Source organism: Pseudorasbora parva, chromosome 14 (assembly GCF_024679245.1).
Source record: "Pseudorasbora parva isolate DD20220531a chromosome 14, ASM2467924v1, whole genome shotgun sequence".
NCBI lineage: Eukaryota > Metazoa > Chordata > Actinopteri > Cypriniformes > Gobionidae > Pseudorasbora > Pseudorasbora parva.
In genome coordinates this window covers 43939147-43961591 of record NC_090185.1, presented here as the reverse complement: position 1 = coordinate 43961591, position 22445 = coordinate 43939147, and the positions used below count along the sequence as shown (strand labels likewise).

At 40.5% G+C, this 22445-nt stretch overlaps 1 protein-coding gene and 1 long non-coding RNA gene across 3 annotated transcripts in view; one reads left to right on the top strand and one right to left on the bottom strand.

Moving 5' to 3' along the window:
• The window catches only part of LOC137040675 (uncharacterized), a 442512-nt gene that overhangs the window by 168957 nt on the left and 251110 nt on the right, over nucleotides 1-22445 (top strand). The window lies entirely within an intron of this gene.
• The window catches only part of LOC137040656 (NLR family CARD domain-containing protein 3-like), a 153306-nt gene that overhangs the window by 112797 nt on the left and 18064 nt on the right, over nucleotides 1-22445 (bottom strand). For both annotated transcript variants that reach the window (XR_010897959.1, XM_067416444.1), the window contains exons 4-6: nucleotides 8259-8343; nucleotides 7759-7954; nucleotides 2468-4298 (exon numbers count right to left, since the gene is read on the bottom strand). Coding sequence is in view for 1 of the 2 variants with exons in the window: in XM_067416444.1 (XP_067272545.1) it covers nucleotides 2468-4298; nucleotides 7759-7954; nucleotides 8259-8343 (2112 nt within the window). In the remaining variant the exon portion in view is untranslated. The remainder of the gene's footprint in view (nucleotides 1-2467; nucleotides 4299-7758; nucleotides 7955-8258; nucleotides 8344-22445) is intronic.

Genomic DNA, 22445 nt, shown 5'->3' with positions numbered 1-22445 from the left:
AACACCTTTGTAGTTCGGGTCAAGGATATAAGGAAGAAGGCGGGGTCGGCTGGACTGAGACTCTGGGTTTTATTCACTTTTGCAATAATCAACATAACAGGCGCACGTGGGCGCATCAAACACAAGCCGCTGCTCCAAAGGGTTTCTCAGTCACTTTCTGCTTCACGAACATATGTCACCGTCCGTACACTGTCTCAGTCCCAGTCAAAGACTGTCTCTCCCTCATATCTCTCTGCTGTGGCTTTTAAGCCGGCTCTCCACGCCAACTAGTGCAATCAGAGACAGGTGTTATTCATTTGCACTTAACCCACTTACGCCCCGCTCGGCTCCGCCTCCTCTCACCCTCTGCCGATCCCGCAAAACCACGCCTCCCCTGCCACAACCTTAATCAGAATATTGTCTTATTTAGAATAAGGTCAATAATTAGATTACTGCTGTTTGCAGTTGTGTTGAGTTAATTAGCTGATTAGAGCATGGCACCAGGTGTCTTCAATATTGAACCATAGATAATAAATAGAGAGATTCTGAATTTAGTATTTTCCTTAGTTGTCAGTTATAATCATCAAAATTAAAGGAAATAAACATTTTAAATATATCAGTATGTGTGTAATGAATCAATATAATATACAAGTTTCACTTTTTTAATGGAATTAGTGAACTAAATAAACTTTTTGAATTATATGACCAGCACCTGTATGTGTTTATTTTAGTACTTCCATCAGTGAAACAACATACTACAGCCTTTAAAACATTTAAATAAATACCACTAAATAATAGTTTTATAAATGATATAAGAAAGTAAATATTAGTTTAAAAAAAAAAAATATATATATATATATATATATATAATATATATTTTTTATATATATATATATATATATATATATATATATATAAAAAATATATATATATAAAATATAAATATACAACTATATATATATATATATATATATATATATATATATATATATATATATATATATATATATATATATATATATATATATATAGTTGTATATTTCCCCACAGAGGTGCATAATACAAAAATAAAAAGTTTTGGCCGACCACCACCGGAGATACTCAGTGTGGTGGTGCGGTTGTCATGTTTACCGGCCCAGCCCAATACCAAATTACCTGCACTATTGACAACAATCATCACAACTAAATATAACATGCTGTGTAATTGCTGTAGGTTGCAGATCCCAGGCTTAAAATGTATTAAAATAATTGGTTAGCAAGTTACTAAAATAATATTAACCAGGTTAGGTAGCTGATTACCAGTTGACATTAGCCCTATTCGCACGGGGCTAGTATTATCTGGGGACCTCTGGTGATTTGTAATAATTGCAGAGAATGTCAGTGATCTTAAGCGAATCGGCCATATCTGTAATTTGTAAAGTAAAAATTCCTCCGCAAATGACCTACCATATTTCGCTGAACACCGAGGTCCTGTGATAACAGTAGTCCCGTGCGAATCGACATCTCTGTGATTTGGCCAGGATTAGGCAGATCGTATATAATTTATGCAAGGTTTTTATTTCCTATGCACGTTTCTGTCTTTATCTTTCACAAAGAATGGAGGCTGCATTCATAATGCGCACCGTTATGAATTCCTGTGCGGCCGTACGGATTACTTTCACTTTAGAATAAGTACCAATTTGGGAGCAAACTATTTGAATGGTGTGTTTAATATTAATATCATTACTATTCTTAATGAAAAACATAACAACAGAACAGCACAATGACAAGCTGGCTTAAATGAGAATGAGAGAGTGAATGGGTGAATGTGAGGCAAGATGTAAAGCGCTTTGGATGGCCATGGGTCTGTTAAAAGTGCTATATAAATGCAGTCCATTTACCATAAATGGGCGCTTTTACAGCTTTGAAACTGAATCTTCCACCGTATATTTTCAGCTTCTCACTCGTGATAAATGAAATCTGACTCCTACTGTCTGTGCTCAGTTCAGTTTTTAACTGTAGCGTCTGTTCTCTAACTGAATTAAATCATTTTTATTACTATAAAACAATCAAAACGATACATATGACTGTTTGAGTTCATACAGCTATATCTATAATGAAAAAACATTTACAAAGAAGTCACATCCAGGAGAAAAGTCAGTAAATTCGAGTAAATTCACAGGCTTTTCTTATCCCATGTGAATGTGCCACGCAAAACTCAGATGTGGGAGTAATTTCTAAATCACAGAGGTCTCTAGATAATACTTATCCATTGTGAATAGTGCTCTTTCAAAATACTTCTCTAATGTTTCAAAACATAGCATCCCTGAATATAGCACGTTCTTCTACTTATGTTATTTGCTTCAAGGAGAAGGAAACTCTTTGTTCTAAGCTAAAGGATAACACAAACAAATTATTAAAAAAATTAAACCATCAATTTTCCAGGACATGTGGGAACCCTGAAAAAAAAAAAAAAAACTAAAAATGACTTTGTTTGACTTTGACTTACAGTGCAACTTTGGAGGTTTTGATGACTGCTGATAGTCTAATGAGACACTCATCTGATTTCATGAATTTCTGAAGCTCAAACTCCTCCAGCTCTTCCTCTGATGTCAACAACACGAAGACCAAAGCAGACCACTGGGCAGGTGAAAGGTCAGCAGATGAGAGACTTCCTTTGCTAAGGTGGGTCTGAATCTCTTTCACCAGAGTTTGATCATTCAGTTCATTCAGACAGTAGAACAGATTGATGGATCTCTCTGGAGACAGATTAGCTTCAAGTTTCTGCTTGATGTAATGAACAATTTCCTTCTTGCTCTGGTCATTTTCATCTTGCTGTGTCAACAGACCTTGTAAGAGTCGCCGATTGGACTGGAGCAACAGACCAAGGAGAAAGCGAAGGAAAAGATCCAGGTGTCCATTTTCACTCTCGAGTGCCTTGTCCACCGCAGCCTTGAGCAACTCAATCATGGTTTCATTTTTGTTTTCCTGTTCTGTAGACTCTTGAACAAACACACTTTTCTCTTTGACGTCGAGAAACAAATGTGCATAAAGGGCTGCAATAAACTCTTGAATGCTCAAGTGAACAAAGCAGTACATGGTGCCAAGAACGATCCCTGTTTCCTCCTTAAAGATCTGGGTACACATGCCTGAATACACTGATGCCTTATAGACGTCAATACCACAGGCTTCCAGGTCTGATTCGTAGAAGATCAGGTTGTTTCTTTCCAGCTGATGAAATGCCAGTTTCCCCATTGAAAGTATGGTGTCTTTATCCCAGGAAACATCTGGTGCGTATTCTCCATCATATTTCCTGCGGCTCTGCTGGATCTGAAAGCGGAGAAAGTGTGTGTACATTTGTGTCAGAGTCCTGGGAGTGTCGTCAGTATTTGATTCCTGCAGTGTTTTAGAGATCTCATCAGACTGATTATTTTTCAGATCATTATTTCTTTTCTCCTCCAGAATGTTTTGGAGAACAGTGGCTGAAATCCAGCAGAAGACTGGGATGTGGCACATGATAAAGAGACTCTTTGATTGTTTAACATGATCAATGATTTCATTGGCTATTTTCTCATCAGTGAATCTTTTTCTGAAGTACTCCTCCCTTTGTTCATCACTGAATCCTCGTATCTCTGTCAGCCGGTCGATACACTCAGGAGGAATCTTACTGGCAGCGGCTGGTCTGGTGGTGATCCAGATGAGAGCAGAAGGAAGCAGATTTCCCTTGATGAGGTTCGTCAGGAGAACATCCAGAGAGGCTGGTGCCGATACATCACACAACGTCTCATTACAGTCAAACTTCAGAGGAAGACGACATTCATCCAATCCATCAAGGATGAACAGGACTTTAAAATCATTCTTTCTTGTAAGGTTTAGTCCTTTTGTTTCTGGGAAAAACTGAGTTAGATGGTCCATCAAACTTTGTTTTTCATTCTCCTTTAAGTTCATCTCTCTGAATGGAAGAGGAAATATGAATCTGATATCTTGATTTTCTTTTCCATCAGCCCAATCCAGAACAAACTTTTGCACAGAGATGGATTTTCCAATGCCAGCGACTCCTTTTGTCAGTACAGTTCTTATCTCTTTGTTTTTTTCAGCTGCTTTGAACAAATGTGTGCATTCAACTGGTATCTCTTGTGATTCATGACGCCTGGAAGCAACTTCAATCTGCCTGACCTCATGTTCAGTATTGACCGGTTCACTGCCACCCTGAGTGATATAGAGATCTGTGTAGATGTTATTCAGAAGTGTTGAGTCGCCTTGCTTCGCAATTCCTTCAAACACACTTTGATACTTCTTCTTTAGGCCACACTTTAGCTGATGAATGAAGATCAGCTCATCTAAACACAGGAACAGAAAAAAGATTGTTTTAGCCTTGATTTTCTCTCCTACTGTGGCGAAGGGGGCGTGGTTCTGCGAGGTCTGTAGCGGGAGAGAGAGCTCAGAGCGGAGCGGCAGGTAAGTAGGTCAAGCACAGATGATGAACACCTGTTTCTGATTGCAATAATTGGCGTGGAGAGAGCGCATTTAAGCCACGGCCGGGAGAGAGGCGAGAGAGAGAGTTGGACTGGGACTTCGCATGCACAGCAGAGAGATTAAGAGACTGCCACAGAGAGTCTGGGAGGTTTGGGCCGTTCCCCAGAGACAGACCATCAACTCGGCCGCCCCAATGACTTTGGCCAAGATGGGTCCGGAGGAAGACCCTGAGGCATTCCTTGAGCTCTTTGAGCGGGCGACCGGGTATCGGGAATGGCCCAAAACGGACTGGCCAATGTGGCTACTGCCTCTACTGTCCAGAGAGGCACAAGTAGCCACCAACCAACTGCCAGTCCAGAATCTCATGGTCTATGACGACCTGAAGTGTGCGATCCTCCAGAGGGTCGGCCGGACTCCAGAACAACACCGGCAACGGTTCCGGACGCTAACCCTATCTGTACCATTGACGGCCATCCCCTCCGTCCTGATCAACCGCTCACCTTTCCTAATTTTACTCTGCTAAAGGACAGGTTGTATCGGGTGACCCAAGATGCCCAGACAAAACAGACTACAACCCAGTTGTTAATTCCTAAAAGAAATGCTTTTCCAGGCGGCTCATCACAATCCTATGGCCGGGCATTTAGGGCAAACAGTGACACTAAACCGCCTCATGGCCCGATTCTTTTGGCCGGTCATTCAAGACCCCAACCAAAAGCACCTTTGTCCCCCCTCCTGTTGATGCAGGTCTCCTTCGAAATAATTGGTATGGACCTCATCGTGCCATTAGAGCGGTCAGCCCGCGGACATCGCTTTGCTTTAGTCCTGGTGGATTATGTAATGCGATATCCCAAGGAAGTGCCACTGCGTAACATTTCGGCAAAAAGTATTGCGAGTCTCTAATCTCCCGGGTGGGAATCCCGAAAGAGATTCTCACCGATCAAGGCACGACGTTCATGTCACGGACAATCTGCAAACTGTACGAATTATTGGGCATTAAATCTATTCGGACCAGCGTCTATCACCCACAAACAGACGGGCTGGTAGAAAGATTTAATCGCACTTTGAAAACAATGATTTGTAAGTTCGTTCACGAAGACGCCAAAAAATTGGGACAAATGGCTAGAACCTTTCTTGTTCGCTGTCCGCGAGGTCCCCCAAGCCTCCACAGGGTTTTCCCCCTTCGAGCATCTCTATGGCCGCCAATCCCGAGGGGTTTTGGATGTCATTAGGGAAGCTTGGGAGTACGACTATCCGCTAGCATAAACGAAATTCAGTTTGTGTTAGACCTGAGAACAAAACTCCACACGCTGGGGCGGCTGTCAATGGAGAATTTGTTACAGGCTCAAGACAAACAGAGAGATCTGTACAACAAAGGGGATAGATTACGACAATTTTCACTGGGAGAGAAAGAACTTTTATTACTCCCCACCTCTAGTTCCAAATTACTCGCCAAGTGGCAAGGACTGTTTGAGGTCACACAACAAGATCTCAACTATGAGGTAATTCGGTCCGACAGGGACCACCTCAATTTTTTTTTAAAATGGGTTGAGGCAGAGGCTGTGATGTTGGCGACGGTAGTGAGTGGAGAGGATGATCTCGGATCAGAGGCAGTTCAAAAGACACAATCTCACGCTCTGGACCCGGGTGGAGATCACCTCTCACCCTCCCAGCTCATAGACCTCAAACAATTACAGGCGGATTTCGCCGAAGTGTTCTCGCCCCTGCCGGGTCGGACAGACCTCATCCAACACCACGTTGAGACCGAGCCGAGCGTGGTTGTACGCAGCCGACCATATAGATTACCTGAACACAAGAAAAAAGTGGTTCAGGCCATATTAGACCTAATGGTAGACATGGGGGTTATAGAAGAATCCAACAGCGACTGGGCGAGCCCGATCGTTTTGGTTCCAAAACCTGACGGCTCGGTCCGGTTCTGCGTGAATTACAGAAAAGTCAACGCTGTGTCGAAATTTGATGCATATCCCATGCCACGGATTGACGAATTGCTTGATCGGCTGGGTACTGCTCGTTTTTATTCGACACTGGACTTGACAAAGGGTTACTGGCAGATCCCCTTGTCTCCAGTAACCAAAGAAAAAAAAACGCTTTTACCACGCCGTTTGGATCGCACCTATTCGTTACGCTTCCTTTCGGGCTGTTCAGGGCACCCGCGACTTTTCAGCGTCTGATGCTGCATATGCCGCTGCCTATCTGGATGATATTATCATTTATAGTGGTGACTGGCAGCGTCATATGCAGCATTTGCGAGCGGTCCTCAGGTCACTGAGAAGGGCTGGGCTCACGGCCAACCCGAAGAAGTGTGCAACTGGGCGGGTGAAAGTAAGATGTCTAGGCTTCCACTTGGGTCATAGGCAGGTGCGCCCCCAAATTAATAAGACCAAAGCGGTTGCGGCCTGCCCAAGACCCAAGACCAAAAAGGAGGTTAGACAGTTCCTGGGGCTCGCCAGCCTGCTGACTGATCTAACTAGAAAGGAAGAACCAGATACAGTTCGGTGGATGGAGCAATGCCAGCAGGCTTTCACCCAGTTAAAGGCGGCTCTGTGTGGTGGGTTGCTCCTACAAGCTCTAAGAGAGAGACAATATACAGCACCATAGAGAAAGAGTGTTTGGCCATCAGGTGGGCCGTCCTCCTGGGACAGGAGTTCACCCTCTGTTCGGATCACACCCCTTGCAGTGGCTCCATCGCATGAAGGATACCAACGTGCAGATCACCCGTTGGTATCTAGCTTTACAGCCTTTTACATTCAAGGTGAGCCACAGGCTGTTCAGATGGCTGCGGCTGACTTCCTCTCCCGTAGGGGGGGGTTCTGAGTCAGAGTCGGTATGTGGCGAAGGGGGCGTGGTTCAGCGAGGTCTGCAGCGGGAGAGAGAGCTCAGAGCGGAGCGGCAGGTAAGTAGGTCAAGCACAGATGACGAACACCTGTTTCTGATTGCAGTGATTGGCGTGGAGAGAGTGCATTTAAGCCATGGCCGGGAGAGAGGCGAGAGAGAGAGAGTTAGACTGGGACTTCGCATGCACAGCAGAGAGATTAAGAGACTGCCACAGAGAGTCTGATTGAGAAGGAGCGATCCATCTCGTGGAGAAACTGAGAGTCTGACTCTGAACTGTGAAGGAGCGATCCATATCGTGGAGAAACTGAGTTACCACACACACACGTGTGTTTGTTTTGTTTTGAAAAGACTGAATAAAGAAAGCGAGTCCTAGTCAAAGCCGACCCCTGTCTTCTTCCTTCCTAACACAACGAACTTTACTACACCTACATTTATAAGTGTCAATCTGACAGATGTTGATGAGTCTCTTACCTTCTAGAGCATCAGCAGCTTTATCTTCCTTCATCTCTCTCAAGTAGTGTAGTGTGAGATCAAGAGCTGCTGCTTTGATACTGCATCTGTTCTCATTAAAGTCCTTTATTGAGGATTCTGTGTTCTCTTTCTGCAATATCTTCTTAAACTTTCCCAGTTCGTTCTTCAGAAACTTGATTATTTTGCTCTCAAGATCCTACAAAGAAAGAAAAAAGACAGAACAACAATTTAAACCAAACTGTACATCCACATTTACAGAAAACCATTTATTCAATCATTTAAAATATCAGTTAAAAAGACAAACATGATAATGGTGTCATTTTTGACAAATATAATGATTTTTTAAATATAGTATTACCTTTAATAAATATAATAAATATATTATTACCTTTTATTGCATTCTTTAAAAGTTAAAAATAAATTGTCAAGATTAATTAGAATTTTTGTGTTTTATTACATTTTTATAAATATAAAACACTTACGAAAATTTGTTTTCTTACCTGGAAGATCCACTGGAGATTGTCTGTGAAATTCCTGTCGTTCCTGTGAGTGTGTACGCTTGAGTCTAATGTCTTATATTGAAGCCTGTTAGCAAATAAATAAAATAAAATACCGAATGTTCAGGAAAAATATTACAGAAATCTCTTGTAAACATTTTTTAACAATAAAGAAACAAAAGCTGATTAGCTGTAACTAGCATGTTAGCAATAACATTAGGTGCTATAAGCATTATTCACTTATAAAGTTTCCAAAACAGTCCACATGTTGTAACAGTTTTACTGTTACTTTTGTCCCATTAGCTTGTGGTGCATGCAATATTTGATTATGCCACTAGGGAGTGCTCTAGCCACTGAACTACCTGTTAGCATAAATAGGAGAAGAGAAGAAGCAGGAGGTAGGAAGGATGTGTTAACCACATGGTGATACCTTCTCAGAAGATTAGCTTGTGTTTGTACCCGGTTTTGAGGAACTTCTAGTTCTTGTACTCAAATGTGAGTACTACTGTTGTTTGTCTTGTTTGGATGCATGATGTTTGGTAAAGTGTAGTGATGGCCAAATGAGGCTTCCTGAACCACTGAGGCTTTCCAGCCCATTGGTTCACCAAAAGGTTCATTTACCTGAAGCCTCATGAAACAGTGTGCTCCCTAGTGACACCTGCTGTCCAAAGCAATGCATCGCACACAAATCTATTCATCCTGAACAACCAAACTGTCATAGTGTGGGCACACCCTTTTTCTATTGCCTGTGTATTAATAAAGTATTTTACTCTGCTTGTATTAACCTATGTACACACAACTCACACAAACACACAACTTTGTGTTCAACTATTCAGTAGATCTTTAGGCTAGTGATGATAGTGAATGCCCAGAATGATTGTAAATAAATTATTGTGAGTGTTGCGCTGATTGGGAGTGCAATAGTGCAAAGCTTATGGGACTGGAATTCTGGAACAGCAAATGGGAAAAGCTTTCCCTAATACAGTTCCCTAATACAGTCTAGTCTTATATTAATATTATTATTAATAATAATAGCAATAATATATATAATAATAACACTACTATTAATATAGGCTATATATATATATATATATATATATATATATATATATATAATTACGTAGTATAGGTATTACACCTAGATATAGGCTAATTTACTCTATTAATCTACTGAACTATTTATAATTTACTCTAATAATCTACTAAACTAAGTTGTAATATAATATATAATACAAGCTATGATATATAATGATATCGCTACTACATACAACCAACACCTCAACACCAATGCAAATGCCTACTGCAAACCCCACAAGAGGCGCGAGGTTTCGAACCACTTTTATCCGAAAGCGATACTCCGAATGAAGCAATGACGTATTCAAAAGAAAACGAGGCCTCGTTTGTCATCGTCACGTGATTTTCACGGAAACGATACAAGCCTCGAATCGGGGCTTCATCTGGAACGCCCCTTTTTGCTCGACACAAGCTCCGGAGCCTCGCTTCAGATGTCCCATCACTAGTAAAGTGCATTTAAATATGTTATGTGTAAATGTGTTAATGGTGGCACTAAGTTTTTCTGTTTGTTTGATGCAGAGGGTTCCTTGAGTAAGCATGAGGAAACTGCTCAACTAAATAAGAACTTGTACAAAGAACTATTGAGATTCAACAATGCCCTGAACATCCAGTGTTCTCCGTATGAAATACTTCAGCTTATCTACAGCTACTAGGGGTCCTGGTCACTGGCTGATGTGGTTTCATCAGTAATGATCTCAAGTACTGTTCCATCTCACTAACAAAGACTGAGCTCTTAGTAGCCAAGGAGTTACTATAAAAGACAGAACTTTTGGGGGGTTCATTTGCATCTGGACATTAATGTGTTGTGTATCTGAGGGTATGGTGATTGGAAAATAAATGACTCATTGAAACGTAGAAGTCTCTGGTCCCTTAATTGTTTATGTAACAACTAGAGTGCTTTTAAAGGCCGATGTTACATAAAATATGGCGCCCGAACAGGGACCTGAAAAGAAAAGGTAAAATCTAATTGAATCTTGATGAGATGTATTCTACTTTCAATGAGTCATGTTGTAGATGTGTGTTCATATTTTGAGGAGTCACTGCCTTAGAGTCTCTTTAAATCTAAAGTAACCTTAGATGGTTTGTTAGTTGTGAAATGGCCACCTTGGAAACTGAGACAGAGGGTGATGTTCTTTTAAACCCAGACTACTCTTCAGACCCTTTCACTATACGTCGTGAGCCTGTCCAGGACCTCATTCATTCCCTTAGTAATTTGTATCTGGAAAATGAAGAACGAGAATGTGATTTTGATGACTCTCTGTTACCTCCACCTCCACCAAGTGATGAAGATGATAGCTTGTTAACGATGATAATGGCTTCAAGAATGCATAAAGTGGAATGTAGAATGGATGGGTTAGAAAATTCCTCTGGTATTCATTTTAAAGATGTGCAACACCAGTTGGATGTGCAAAGTAATCGGATGACTGCCATTGAAGGTCACCTGCAACACTTGTTAAACCAGCATAAAGACCATCACACAGAGATACAGTGCTTAGAAAATTCCTCTGGTATTCATTTTAAAGATGTGCAACACCAGTTGGATGTGCAAAGTAATCGAATGACAGCCATTGAAGGTCACCTGCAACACTTGTTAAACCAGCATAAAGACCATCACACAGAGATACAGCGCTTAGAAAATTCATTAACCGCCAAGCTCAAGGATGAATGCGGCCAAGTAAAAGACACCTTGGAAAATAAAGTCCAGGAGTTGGGACAAACGGTTATGGATTGCCTGAAAAGGAGAGATGGCCAGCTAAGATCTCTAATTCAGTCTTCTGGGGGAGCCACTTCTACTCCAGGTTTTGACCATACAGTAGCAACCCATAGTTCTTTTCGACCTGTACATTGCCAGACACCCATCAAGTTAGAGTTTCCAAAGTTCGGAAGTTTAGACGGAGAAGATCCCATTACATATCTGGAGCGATGCGATGAGTATCTAACTATGCAGCCTTTGAATGATGCTGAAATCTTATCCCTGCTTCCTGCGGTATTAACACACACAGCTAAGGACTGGTGGGTGGCAGAGAAGAAGAAAGTAAGAACTTGGGCACAATTTAAGTCTGCTTTTTGTCAATCCTTTTTATCGGATGATCATGAGGCTGAGGTGGAGAGAAGGATTAGAGAAAGAAAACAAAGAGTTGATGAAAGCATCAGGACATTTGCATACCAGTACAGAGCGTTATGTCTGAGGTTGAAGCCGGCTATGGCAGAGCGGGAGATCCTCCAATCAACACTTCGCAATTGCAATCCAAGAATAGCAAGTATCTTAAGAGGAACTGCCACTACAGTAGATGAGCTGGTACGTGTAGGAACACTCATAGAGCGAGACCTTAGTGAGGAGAGAGCCTTCTGGAGGCATGCTGGAAAGAATTGAAGTTAAATCAAGAAGCCATGCAGTCAAGTAGAGGACAGTCATTTTCCCTTGCTAATGGATATGTACAGTCAGCCTTGGGGAAGATAGCTTGGCAGGGTACAATCCATGGTCACAGCTACCCTTTGAGAGCATATGTGATGAGAGACTGTGATTTGACTTTCTCAGTTGTACTGGGTCTTGAGTTTCTGATGACCTCAGGAATCCTTATTGATTTTAAAAACTCCACGTATACACTGCCTGAAGAATGTGATGTAGTTCACCCCTTCACAGCATCTTCACCCTCGCCAACGGTCAGTCTGCACCTTGCACTACCCTTAGTGCCAACGACTTCCACTACGCTAACTACCATAAAGGAGTTGGTGGATCGAGCTGATGCTTCCAAAGTGCAGAGACGTCAACTAGAGGGCCTAATGCTTGATTGGCCAACAGTATGTACAGATAGTTTGGGACAGACCACTTTAATTTGCCACCAAATCCATACCATCGACGAAATTCCTGTGCGTAAGAAAGCTTACCCTGTTTCTGTCACCAAACAAAAGCTCATAGACGATGAAGTGGCAAATATGCTGAGTAAAGGTATTATAAGGCCTTCTGTTTCCCCTTGGGCAGCCCCAGTGGTCCTAGTGCCAAAGAATGATGGTAGTACTCGCTTCTGCGTTGATTACAGAGCATTGAATTCCAAGACTCCTCTTGATGGATTTCCCATGCCACAGATTCAAGATATTTTAGAGTCCTTGTATGGAGCTGTCGTATTCAGTACATTAGACCTTAAGTCCGGTTATTGGCAGGTGGGAATGGAGGAAGACAGTGTCAAAAAAACCGCATTTGTCACAAAAAAACAATCAATTTGAGTTTGTTCGCCTTCCTTTCGGCCTCAAAAACGCTGCGGCAAGCTTTCAAAGGCTCATGAACAACATTCTGAGGGATTTTATAGGGAAGTTCTGCTTTGTCTATCTTGATGACATAGTAATTTATTCTAAAACCATTCAAGACCACTTCCAGCATCTTAAGCAACTCTTTGCGAAACTGGAAGCCGCAGGATTGACTCTTAACCTCAAGAAATTTTCCATGCTGCAAAAGACCATCACATATCTGGGACATGTTGTTTCGGAGGAAGGGGTCCGTACTGAAGCCTCTAAAGTCACCGCAGTACAAGATTTCCCGGTACCTAAGAGTCTCAAGGAGGTACAGAGATTTGTAGGTCTTGCAAGCTGGTACCATCGCTTCATTTCCCACTTTTCTGAGCGAGCAGCACCTTTGTATGCACTTAAGGCTAAAGATGCAGCTTGGGATTGGACGAGTGAATGCCAAAGTGCTTTTGATGATCTTAAAAATGCCCTCCAACGAGCCCCAGTTTTAATGCCACCTGATTTCACTAAAGATTTTAAAGTACAAACTGATGCTAGTGATATAGGATTAGGAGCTGTGCTGACACAAGACTTTGATGGTTTTGAACATGTCATTGCCTATGCGTCACGACTTCTACACGGAGCAGAGAAATCGTACTCCACTGCAGAAAAAGAGTGTCTAGCGGTAGTGTGGGCTGTTGAAAAGTGGAGGCAGTATTTGGAGGGAAGAAACTTCGAAGTATTCACAGACCATTCCGCTCTGACTTGGGTGTTCAATCAGCCTAAGCCATCCTCACGCTTGACCAGGTGGGCTTTACGTCTGCAAGGTTTTAACTTCATTGTTAAGTACCGTAAGGGATCCTGTAATGTAGTACCCGATGCTCTATCCAGAGGAATGCCCATGCAAGAGGTGGTAAGCCACATTGCCCTATGTCAACCCACAAAACCAGACCCTAACTTGCCAGTAAGCTGGGATGAGATTGGGAGAGCTCAAAAGACGGATTCGTCTTTACAGTCTTTATGGGAGGCAGCGACGCAACCTACAACAGACTCTAATCGCATTGTTTACATCGTACAGAATGATTATTTGTTTCGTAGTGTACCTGACAAGCAACAAGGGTGCACTCATCAGTTGATTATACCTACATCATTGAGGGAGACGTTTTTACACTTTGCACATTCAAACCCGTTGAGTGGGCATTTGGGAAGAATGAAAACGTTGAGGAGACTACTCGACAGTGTCTATTGGCCTGAGATTCGCAAGGATGTTTGGAGCTTCTGTACTCAATGTAAGACGTGTCAAGCTTATAAACCTAGGATCTCAAAACTTTCTGGATTGTTGCAGTCAACCCCAGTAGTAGAGCCTGGCTATATGCTCGGAGTGGATCTGATGGGCCCATTCCCAAGAAGCCCGCGATCTAACGAGTTCTTATTAGTCTGTGTAGATTATTGCAGCAAGTGGGTAGAACTCTTTCCACTACGGTCTGCAAAAACTCACTTAATAACCAGCATTCTGACAAAGGAAATGTTCACACGATGGGGAGCTCCAGCATACCTAGTTTCAGATCGTGGGCCTCAGTTCACTGCCCAGTTACTCAATGATACTTGCAAACGATGGGGGGTAGTTCAAAAGCTCACTACAGCCTATCATCCCCAGACCAACTTAACCGAAAGGGTCAACAGGACATTGAAGACGATGATATCTTCTTACGTTCATGACAATCATCGTGAATGGGACAAGTGGGTACCAGAATTCAGGTATGCCGTTAATTCAGCATGGCAAGAGAACACGGGTCTCACTCCGGCGGAGATTGCTCTAGGTCGTAAGCTGAAAGGTCCACTTGAGCGATTAATACGCAAGCCGCCTGATCCCGACCATCTAGCCTATAACACTGTTGAAAGGCAGAAAAATCTTCTTGACCAAGTGAGGGAAAAGACTAGCCAAGCTCAGGAGAGGCAAAGCAGATACTACAATAAACGTAGGAAGCCTGAGTCCTTTGAGGAGGGAGATCTAGTTTGGATCCTTACTCACCCTCTGTCTCGTGCCGCTGATTATTTTATGGCCAAGTTAGCTCCCAAATGGCAAGATCCTGCAAAGATTTTGAGAAAGGTTAATAATGTCAATTACAAAGTTGTAATGCTTGACAACTCACACCAAAGCGATACCTACCATGTAGAAAAGTTAAAGAGATTTTATGGGACTGTGTAATTTTTCTCTTGGAGGAGGGGTGTGTAACAGTTTTACTGTTACTTTTGTCCCATTAGCTTGTGGTGCATGCAATATTTGATTATGCCACTAGGGAGTGCTCTAGCCACTGAACTACCTGTTAGCATAAATAGGAGAAGAGAAGAAGCAGGAGGTAGGAAGGATGTGTTAACCACATGGTGATACCTTCTCAGAAGATTAGCTTGTGTTTGTACCCGGTTTTGAGGAACTTCTAGTTCTTGAACTCAAATGTGAGTACTACTGTTGTTTGTCTTGTTTGGATGCATGATGTTTGGTAAAGTGCATTTAAATATGTTATGTGTAAATGTGTTAATGGTGGCACTAAGTTTTTCTGTTTGTTTGATGCAGAGGGTTCCTTGAGTAAGCATGAGGAAACTGCTCAACTAAATAAGAACTTGTACAAAGAACTATTGAGATTCAACAATGCCCTGAACATCCAGTGTTCTCCGTATGAAATACTTCAGCTTATCTACAGCTACTAGGAGTCCTGGTCACTGGCTGATGTGGTTTCATCAGTAATGATCTCAAGTACTGTTCCATCTCACTAACAAAGACTGAGCTCTTAGTAGCCAAGGAGTTACTATAAAAGACAGAACTTTTGGGGGGTTCATTTGCATCTGGACATTAATGTGTTGTGTATCTGAGGGTATGGTGATTGGAAAATAAATGACTCATTGAAACGTAGAAGTCTCTGGTCCCTTAATTGTTTATGTAACAACTAGAGTGCTTTTAAAGGCCGATGTTACAATGTGACCAAAAATAAGAAACGCATGAAATACCTTTTGGCAGATGATGGTGTTTTCCCACTGAACAACGGCATGTTACCACCTTTTGAATGGTCACTCTTCACAGACACAGAGCTGGACACATCTGAGCCTGATCTTACACTAATGACACAAAGAACAGAGAAGGGGACAACACTTTACTACAGGTGTCATTTTAAAAGGTTTAAATGTTGCAGCTGTGCGTTTGTCCTTTATGTATTTTGATAAATGAACATTTTAATGTTTGAATGCATGATCTACTTTCCATGGTGACTTTATGCCTCCTAGTGGCTACCTGTGTAACTATATTACCGGAAAGAAACGCCAGACCAAGTTCAATAAAGGTATTTTGTGTGTGCGTGCCGAACTATGCCGCTATTCACGTGAACAGTGTGAAGAACACGGACTCGGGAGCGCTCTTGTTTAGAAAAGTAACCTGTGCATTCGTTTTCGACGATGTAATGCATTTAGTTCAATATAACAAATGTACTGTAGTGGTGATGTGACAATGATTTACCTCAGACATGAGCGAGAGTGAGCTTCGGTGTATTCACGCATCGCGCTCGGACTGCAGAGAATGTGCTCAGTGTAAACAGACTTTACTTTCGACCTGGTGTCTAATATGGGTAAACAGAAATGATGGTAGCTTATAGGCAATAACTGGACTTTTGGTTTAGAATATTAATGTTAACCCTTTTCTTTCCCTATTAATGTTTGCTGCTGCATCCTTTACGTCTATGGCTTATCTCGATTTCTCAAACTACAGACCACGGATCAAACAGAAAATGCGCGCTGCGTTAACAAATTTAGTGCCATTAAAGTGAATTTGTTATTAACGCGTTAACTTTGACAGCCCTTATATATATATATATATATATATATATATGCAATTAATATTCGAATAAAATAAAAAAAAAACTGGAAAAAACGCGCGTGGTAGCAGAGGCGTGGCTGTATGCTTTAATCATGTGCGCGCTCGCGTGCCTGAGGGTTCAGGAGCAGGTCACAGGAGTCGCACTGTCAGGCACAGCGGCAATGCTGAAAGCTCACGCGTCTTGCATGGAAGATGGCAGAAAGTGCAGAGCTCAACTCGACCGCAGCAGAGAAAGTGATTTTACCCTCCGACAATCTAAAGCCAGGTCTGGAAGTACTTTGGATTTTGGTCTGTAGGAGGTTTGTTGAGCCACGAGATAAAGTTGTATGTAAGATACAGTTAGCATATTACCATGCCTCGTTTGATTTGATGTTAAACAGAAACATTATTAAAGTGAAGGCTACTGTACTGACTGAAGAGATATCGCCTGAATAAAGGATAAATGCTCTGCTTCCACTGGTTTGATTATTCACCGTTTCATGTCAAGGCAAATCACTGATGAAGCCTGCTATATTTGGGACAAGAGCTTAAATTGCACAAAACTCTTGATCAGCAGCACTCAAAGTTTGTTCATTTAAACCGTTATGCGCAGAGAGCGTGAGCTGAGGGCGAGAGAGGTCTGCGCTCTGCGGTCTTTGCCATCAGTTGATTTACTTGTTTTTGTGTAAGTAATGCGTTCTCAAATATGTTTCAACTTAAATAGACTACCTAGATAGATACATAGTAAATATTTGCATCTTTGATACATAGTCAAAAGCATTTAATATTTGAATATAAAAAAAACTAATGAATGAAATTCGAATGGGATAATGGAGTAAGATGTCATTAAGTGTCAATACGGTGTCAAATTATTTTATAACATTGTCATGAATATGTTTCTTGACCTAAACTACAGTGGTACAAGTTGATTTTGTCATTAACATGTCATTAAGTGTCAATACTCTGTCAAATTATTTTATAACAGTGTCATGAATATTTAGCTTGACCTGAAATAAGGCATCGTGGAGGAAATCGTACAGAGTCATTAAAAACTATTAATATAACTCAAAATGATAGAGTGGCATAGACATATACACCTATATGATGATGTCTATGGTGGCACCACTGGTTATGTGTACGCTGTAACAGTTGTTGGCAGAGCCTCAGTCAGGTTAGTTTGTTTAGGTGTTTAATGTTAATTTAGTCTGCAGTAAGTAAAAACAATTCACAACAACGTTATTTTGGGTTTAATATACTTTATTTAAACTTTCGCTCACTCTTTAACGAATAGTTTGAGTTTATTCTTACCATTTCTTTGTTTGTCTGTTTGTTATGGCGGAGTCTCGTGTGCTGGTGCACCGTCAAAAGGGGTTCGGGCGGAAACGTTGGCCCTATATATAATGTTCCGGCCTAGGATCTAGTGCAGGGGTCGCCAACTGGCGGACTCCGGTCCGGATCCGGACTGCGAGATGCATCCATCCGGACCGCGAAGCCTTTTGACACACTGAAATAACTAAATGCCTAATGCGATTTAAAATAAATAAATAAATAATCACATTTATATCAGGCAGCTCAGTAGAACCGTTTTTCCTATGTTGCCACGGTTGCGTTGACAGTTAAAGGGGTCGCACACCGGACTGAAGCTCATGGGCGCGTCTCAGGATCTCACAGAGGACGCACACATTACGCGCGAGCTCAGTTTTGAATCGACTCCTGACAGAAGAACTTCACGATGAGTGTATCTCTTGTAGCACAGGGTGAAATCAGTATGTACATGGAGGATTTGAGGGAAATATAATATAAATGTAATACATCGTGCAGCTCTTCTGTCAGAAGTCGATTAAAAACTGAGCTTGCGCGTATGTGAGCGTCCAGTGTGAGATCCTGAGACGCGCCCATGAGCTTCAGTCCGGTGTGCGGCTACGTTACTATGCTCACTATATGTTTAGACGCGCAGTGAAGAGACTGAAGAAAGAGGCGCGCAAAACAGAGGCTGAATCAGAAATTGGCCCCTTAACCCTCATCCACTATTCCCTACGTTAGTCCACTATTACAGTTCACTTGAAGGAGTGAATGAAAACGAGTGCGTGAAGTTGGACAGCTGTTGTGTGTACATCGGCTGTACACCCGTTATTGTGGTGCAACATGTGAGTACACTCAAACATGTCCACTGTGGTTTCGGACGCCACTACAAATGGCTGTCCCCTCAAATAATGCCCTATTTAGGGTATAGGGGCGATTTCTGATTCAGCCATACACATTTTAAAGACCCCTTTATCCTCAGCAGTCTGAGGTAAGGGCGCAGAAAATAAATGAGCCAATTTCTCACATGCACTGAAGTTCAGACAATGTAGCTATATTCACTTTTTTATTATTATTATTATTTTTATTTTTTTTTGGAACAAGGAATGTTTATGCTTCCATTCCATCTTTAAGTTCAACTCAGCTCAGCCTTTTGAGAGGTTATTTACGTTTTTCTGGATTTAAAGGAACAGTTGAAATAAAGAGATAAAATATTTTTTGGACTTTTTCATTTTTCCAACACTGGTGGCACCTTATTTTTGCCTGTTTGTGTTTCTGGATGATATTGCAAATTATTTTTGCCAGTGCAATTTGAAGCACAGAGAGAGCAGTGCTGAAGATAGTCTCTACCTAACTAAATGTGGGCTATACATGTGAATGAACATAACATTATGTTATGAGATTTCGGTTTTGTTTTTTAACCAGGAGGGTTTGTGTTCATTGATTGTTACTGTTTATCTCAGTTCAGCAGAAAAAGCACTTTAGTTGCTAGTAATGTTGAAATTAATGTATTTTCAGTGCAGATTTAGAGATGAAGGCATTTTTTCATTCATCATATTTTTGTCAGACATGGCTACTGGTTGAATTAGATATTTTGTACCAATGCAAACAGAATTACCCTTAAAATTAAATACATTTTTTGAAGGATTACCTATGTTTGCTTTAAAAAAAATGAAAAGACATACTTTATCTATATGAGAACATATTATATTTTGTACAATAAAGACATTTTAATCTACACTAATTTCTTTAGTCTGGCAAAAAGACATCGATTCATGTTTTTAGGTATATAACTGTCCGGACCTCGGCCGGTGAGAAGGTTTTTTTTCTGGACCCCAAGCTATTTTAGTTGAAGACCCCTGATCTAGTGAAACCATTCCTTGTTCAGCCCGGGGTGGGGCTCTAAAGACTATTCCTCTTATTTTTATACATCGGAAGATAATTTATAAAGTGAAGTCATTTGACAAAGGGTTATTTTTCTGTGTTTGTTTATGTGTGTATATGATGTTGATATATGTGTTTATTTTGTGTAATGGCCATTATTTGTGTACGTGTTTTCCCCTTTTTGCGTTAATTGGTGCTGGTCACCTGTGTATAAATTCATGCCTTGTGTTTTTAAGAGTCAGTTCTGTGAGAGGGCAGGTCTTAAAAATTAAATGATTGATTTTATTTCTCGAACTCCTTTTCATATTTTTAAGACATTTGAAATTGTCTATTATCTAACCTTCTGTTGAAGCTGGTGGTTTTATTTTTAAACTTAAAAAATAAAATAAAATATTATGACCTGAAAAATATTAATGATGCTGTTATTAAAAAATAATTTGACAGCGTATTAACACCTAATTACATTTTAATGACAAATTAAACTTGTGCCACTGAAAAAAATGTATGACATTATAATGGCCTCAGTCAACATCAAAACCAACCACATAACAGTTTAAGGTTAACCCTATAAGATAAGTAGTTTCTTAAATTTGATAATCTGTTATGTCATGTTTATGACAGGTTATGTTGTCTTGGTAATGTCAAGTTGTCATGACAAAGACACTGACAGGTTATGATGTATTGGTTTATGTCAAGTTGTCATAACAGATTGAACATTAAAGTGATTTTAGACCATCAGATGTGTATTATGTTGAACAAATGCATGATATATTATGACAAACGAACACTCAGACAGAAGCTCGCACATCACGTGAAGATCGCGCTTAGAGAGCAGCGCAGAAACGCAGAGTCAACGCGGTCCTGTGACGAAAGTAAAGTCACTGAAGTAGCTCAGAAACTCAACCGTTATAGGCATATATGTTAATACCTTTGAAGTAGGTTCAAACCACAGCTTCATAATGAATAGAGACGAGTAATTCACACACACAATCACTCTCTTATTAATGCATTCAAATAAATGTAATGCAGCTGTGTTCATTTATCTGTATCTGATGTACAAGCAGAACTCTGCCCCATACACTCTAAATAATGCTGGGTTATTTTTTAACCCAAAATGCTGGGTTAAGACTGTTGGGTAATTTTTGTTGGTTTATTTGATCACATTTTAAACACCATTGGGTACTTTTACATTTCCAGTCGTTGGGTTAAATCTGCTGGGTCGCAATGCTTGGTTGATTCGACCCAGCGCTTGGTTGCTGCACGTGCTTCCCGCCTTGACTCGTTTAAATTCGCTCCCAAACTGTCATTTTGAAAGGACAACGCAAAAGGCAAAGCCACTGGTTGCAGATGTTATAAGATAAGTTCATATATTTTCATTAATAATCATTTTAACAAGCATAATTATAGTTTTTTTTTTCTTCGCGGCAACCAAGGTTATTATAGTTTTGCTTTTTGAAATTAGTTTTTATTTTATTATCGTTTTCAATTTTGCTACAAATTTCAGTTTAGTTTTAGTTAGTTTTACAAATGGTTTTGCTAGTTTTAATTTAGTTTTATTTTGCAAATACATTTCTATTTAGTTTTTATTTATTTAGTTTCAGTTTTAGTTTTAGTAATTATAGTTTAGCAGAGTTACCATAATGAAGTGTAGAGACCAAATCAAGGTTTTTAATTTCAGCAAAGTTTAATGTTTGCACAGATTAGAGTTTAATCTTACTAAACATCCTTAAGTGAAATAACTTGATAAACAAGCATTATTGTTTAAACCCAGGACGGTCTTACAAAACATGCATAAAGTTGGGTCTTCACCTTTAAGCAAAAAAGCTTGAGTCAAACTATGACCTATATACAAACAACGATCTGGAGATTAAAAATGAAATAAATGATATTTTGATATTAAAAAATTATATTTGATATTTTTGACATAGGCTAATACTCAGAGGATCTATCTTAAAGAACAAAATAAATGCAAAGTAAAATATAAAAGTAAAAATTATAAATTCCAGACAAACTCATTCATAACAACGATGAAATATTGTTAAACAATTAAAAGCTTATTTTAATTTCTTCAGTAGTACAATGTAGGCTAGCAGTGTGAGACCACAGCTAAAGTCATCTGAATACAGCCAACACACACTGTTGTGCTCTGTGTGTGTGTGCGCGTGTGTGCATGTGTGTGTGTGTGACCTGGTAATCCCTACGTTATGGGGACAAAATGTCCCCACAAAGATGGCAATATCCGAAATCCTTGTCCTTGTGGGGACATTTTTAGGTCCCCATGAGGAAAACATCTTATAAATCACACAGAAGGAGGTTTTTTGAGAAAGTAAAAATGCAGAATGTTTCCTGTGATGGGTAGGTTTAGGGGCAGTGTGTGTGTGTGTGTGTGTGTGTGTGTGTGTGTGTGTGTGTGTGTGTGTGTGTTGTGCTATAATTGTAAATGGGGCCAATGTCTTCACTTATCTAGTAAAATATTATGATAACTGACTAATAAGGACATTTGACTGGTCCTCACTAGTTAAAAAGGCTTATAAATCGGCCAAAACATGTTTTTATTTAAATCTATTGTTTTGCACGTTCTTGGGATGGGTAGGTTTAGGGAGAGGGGTTGGGTTAGGGGATATAAAATATCATTAACCTGATATAAATCAATGGAAGTCCATGCAATGTCCTCACTTATATAGTGAAACAAATGTGTGTGTGTGTGTGTGTGTATCCTGGTATTCCCTACTTTGTGGGGAAATGTCTCCACACAGATAATATAATATAATGTAAATGATTATGATAACACCTTTGAGCCTGTCAATATTATGCAAACCTGAAATCTCAAACACGCAGTAGGCTAGTACTTGCTACTATAGTTG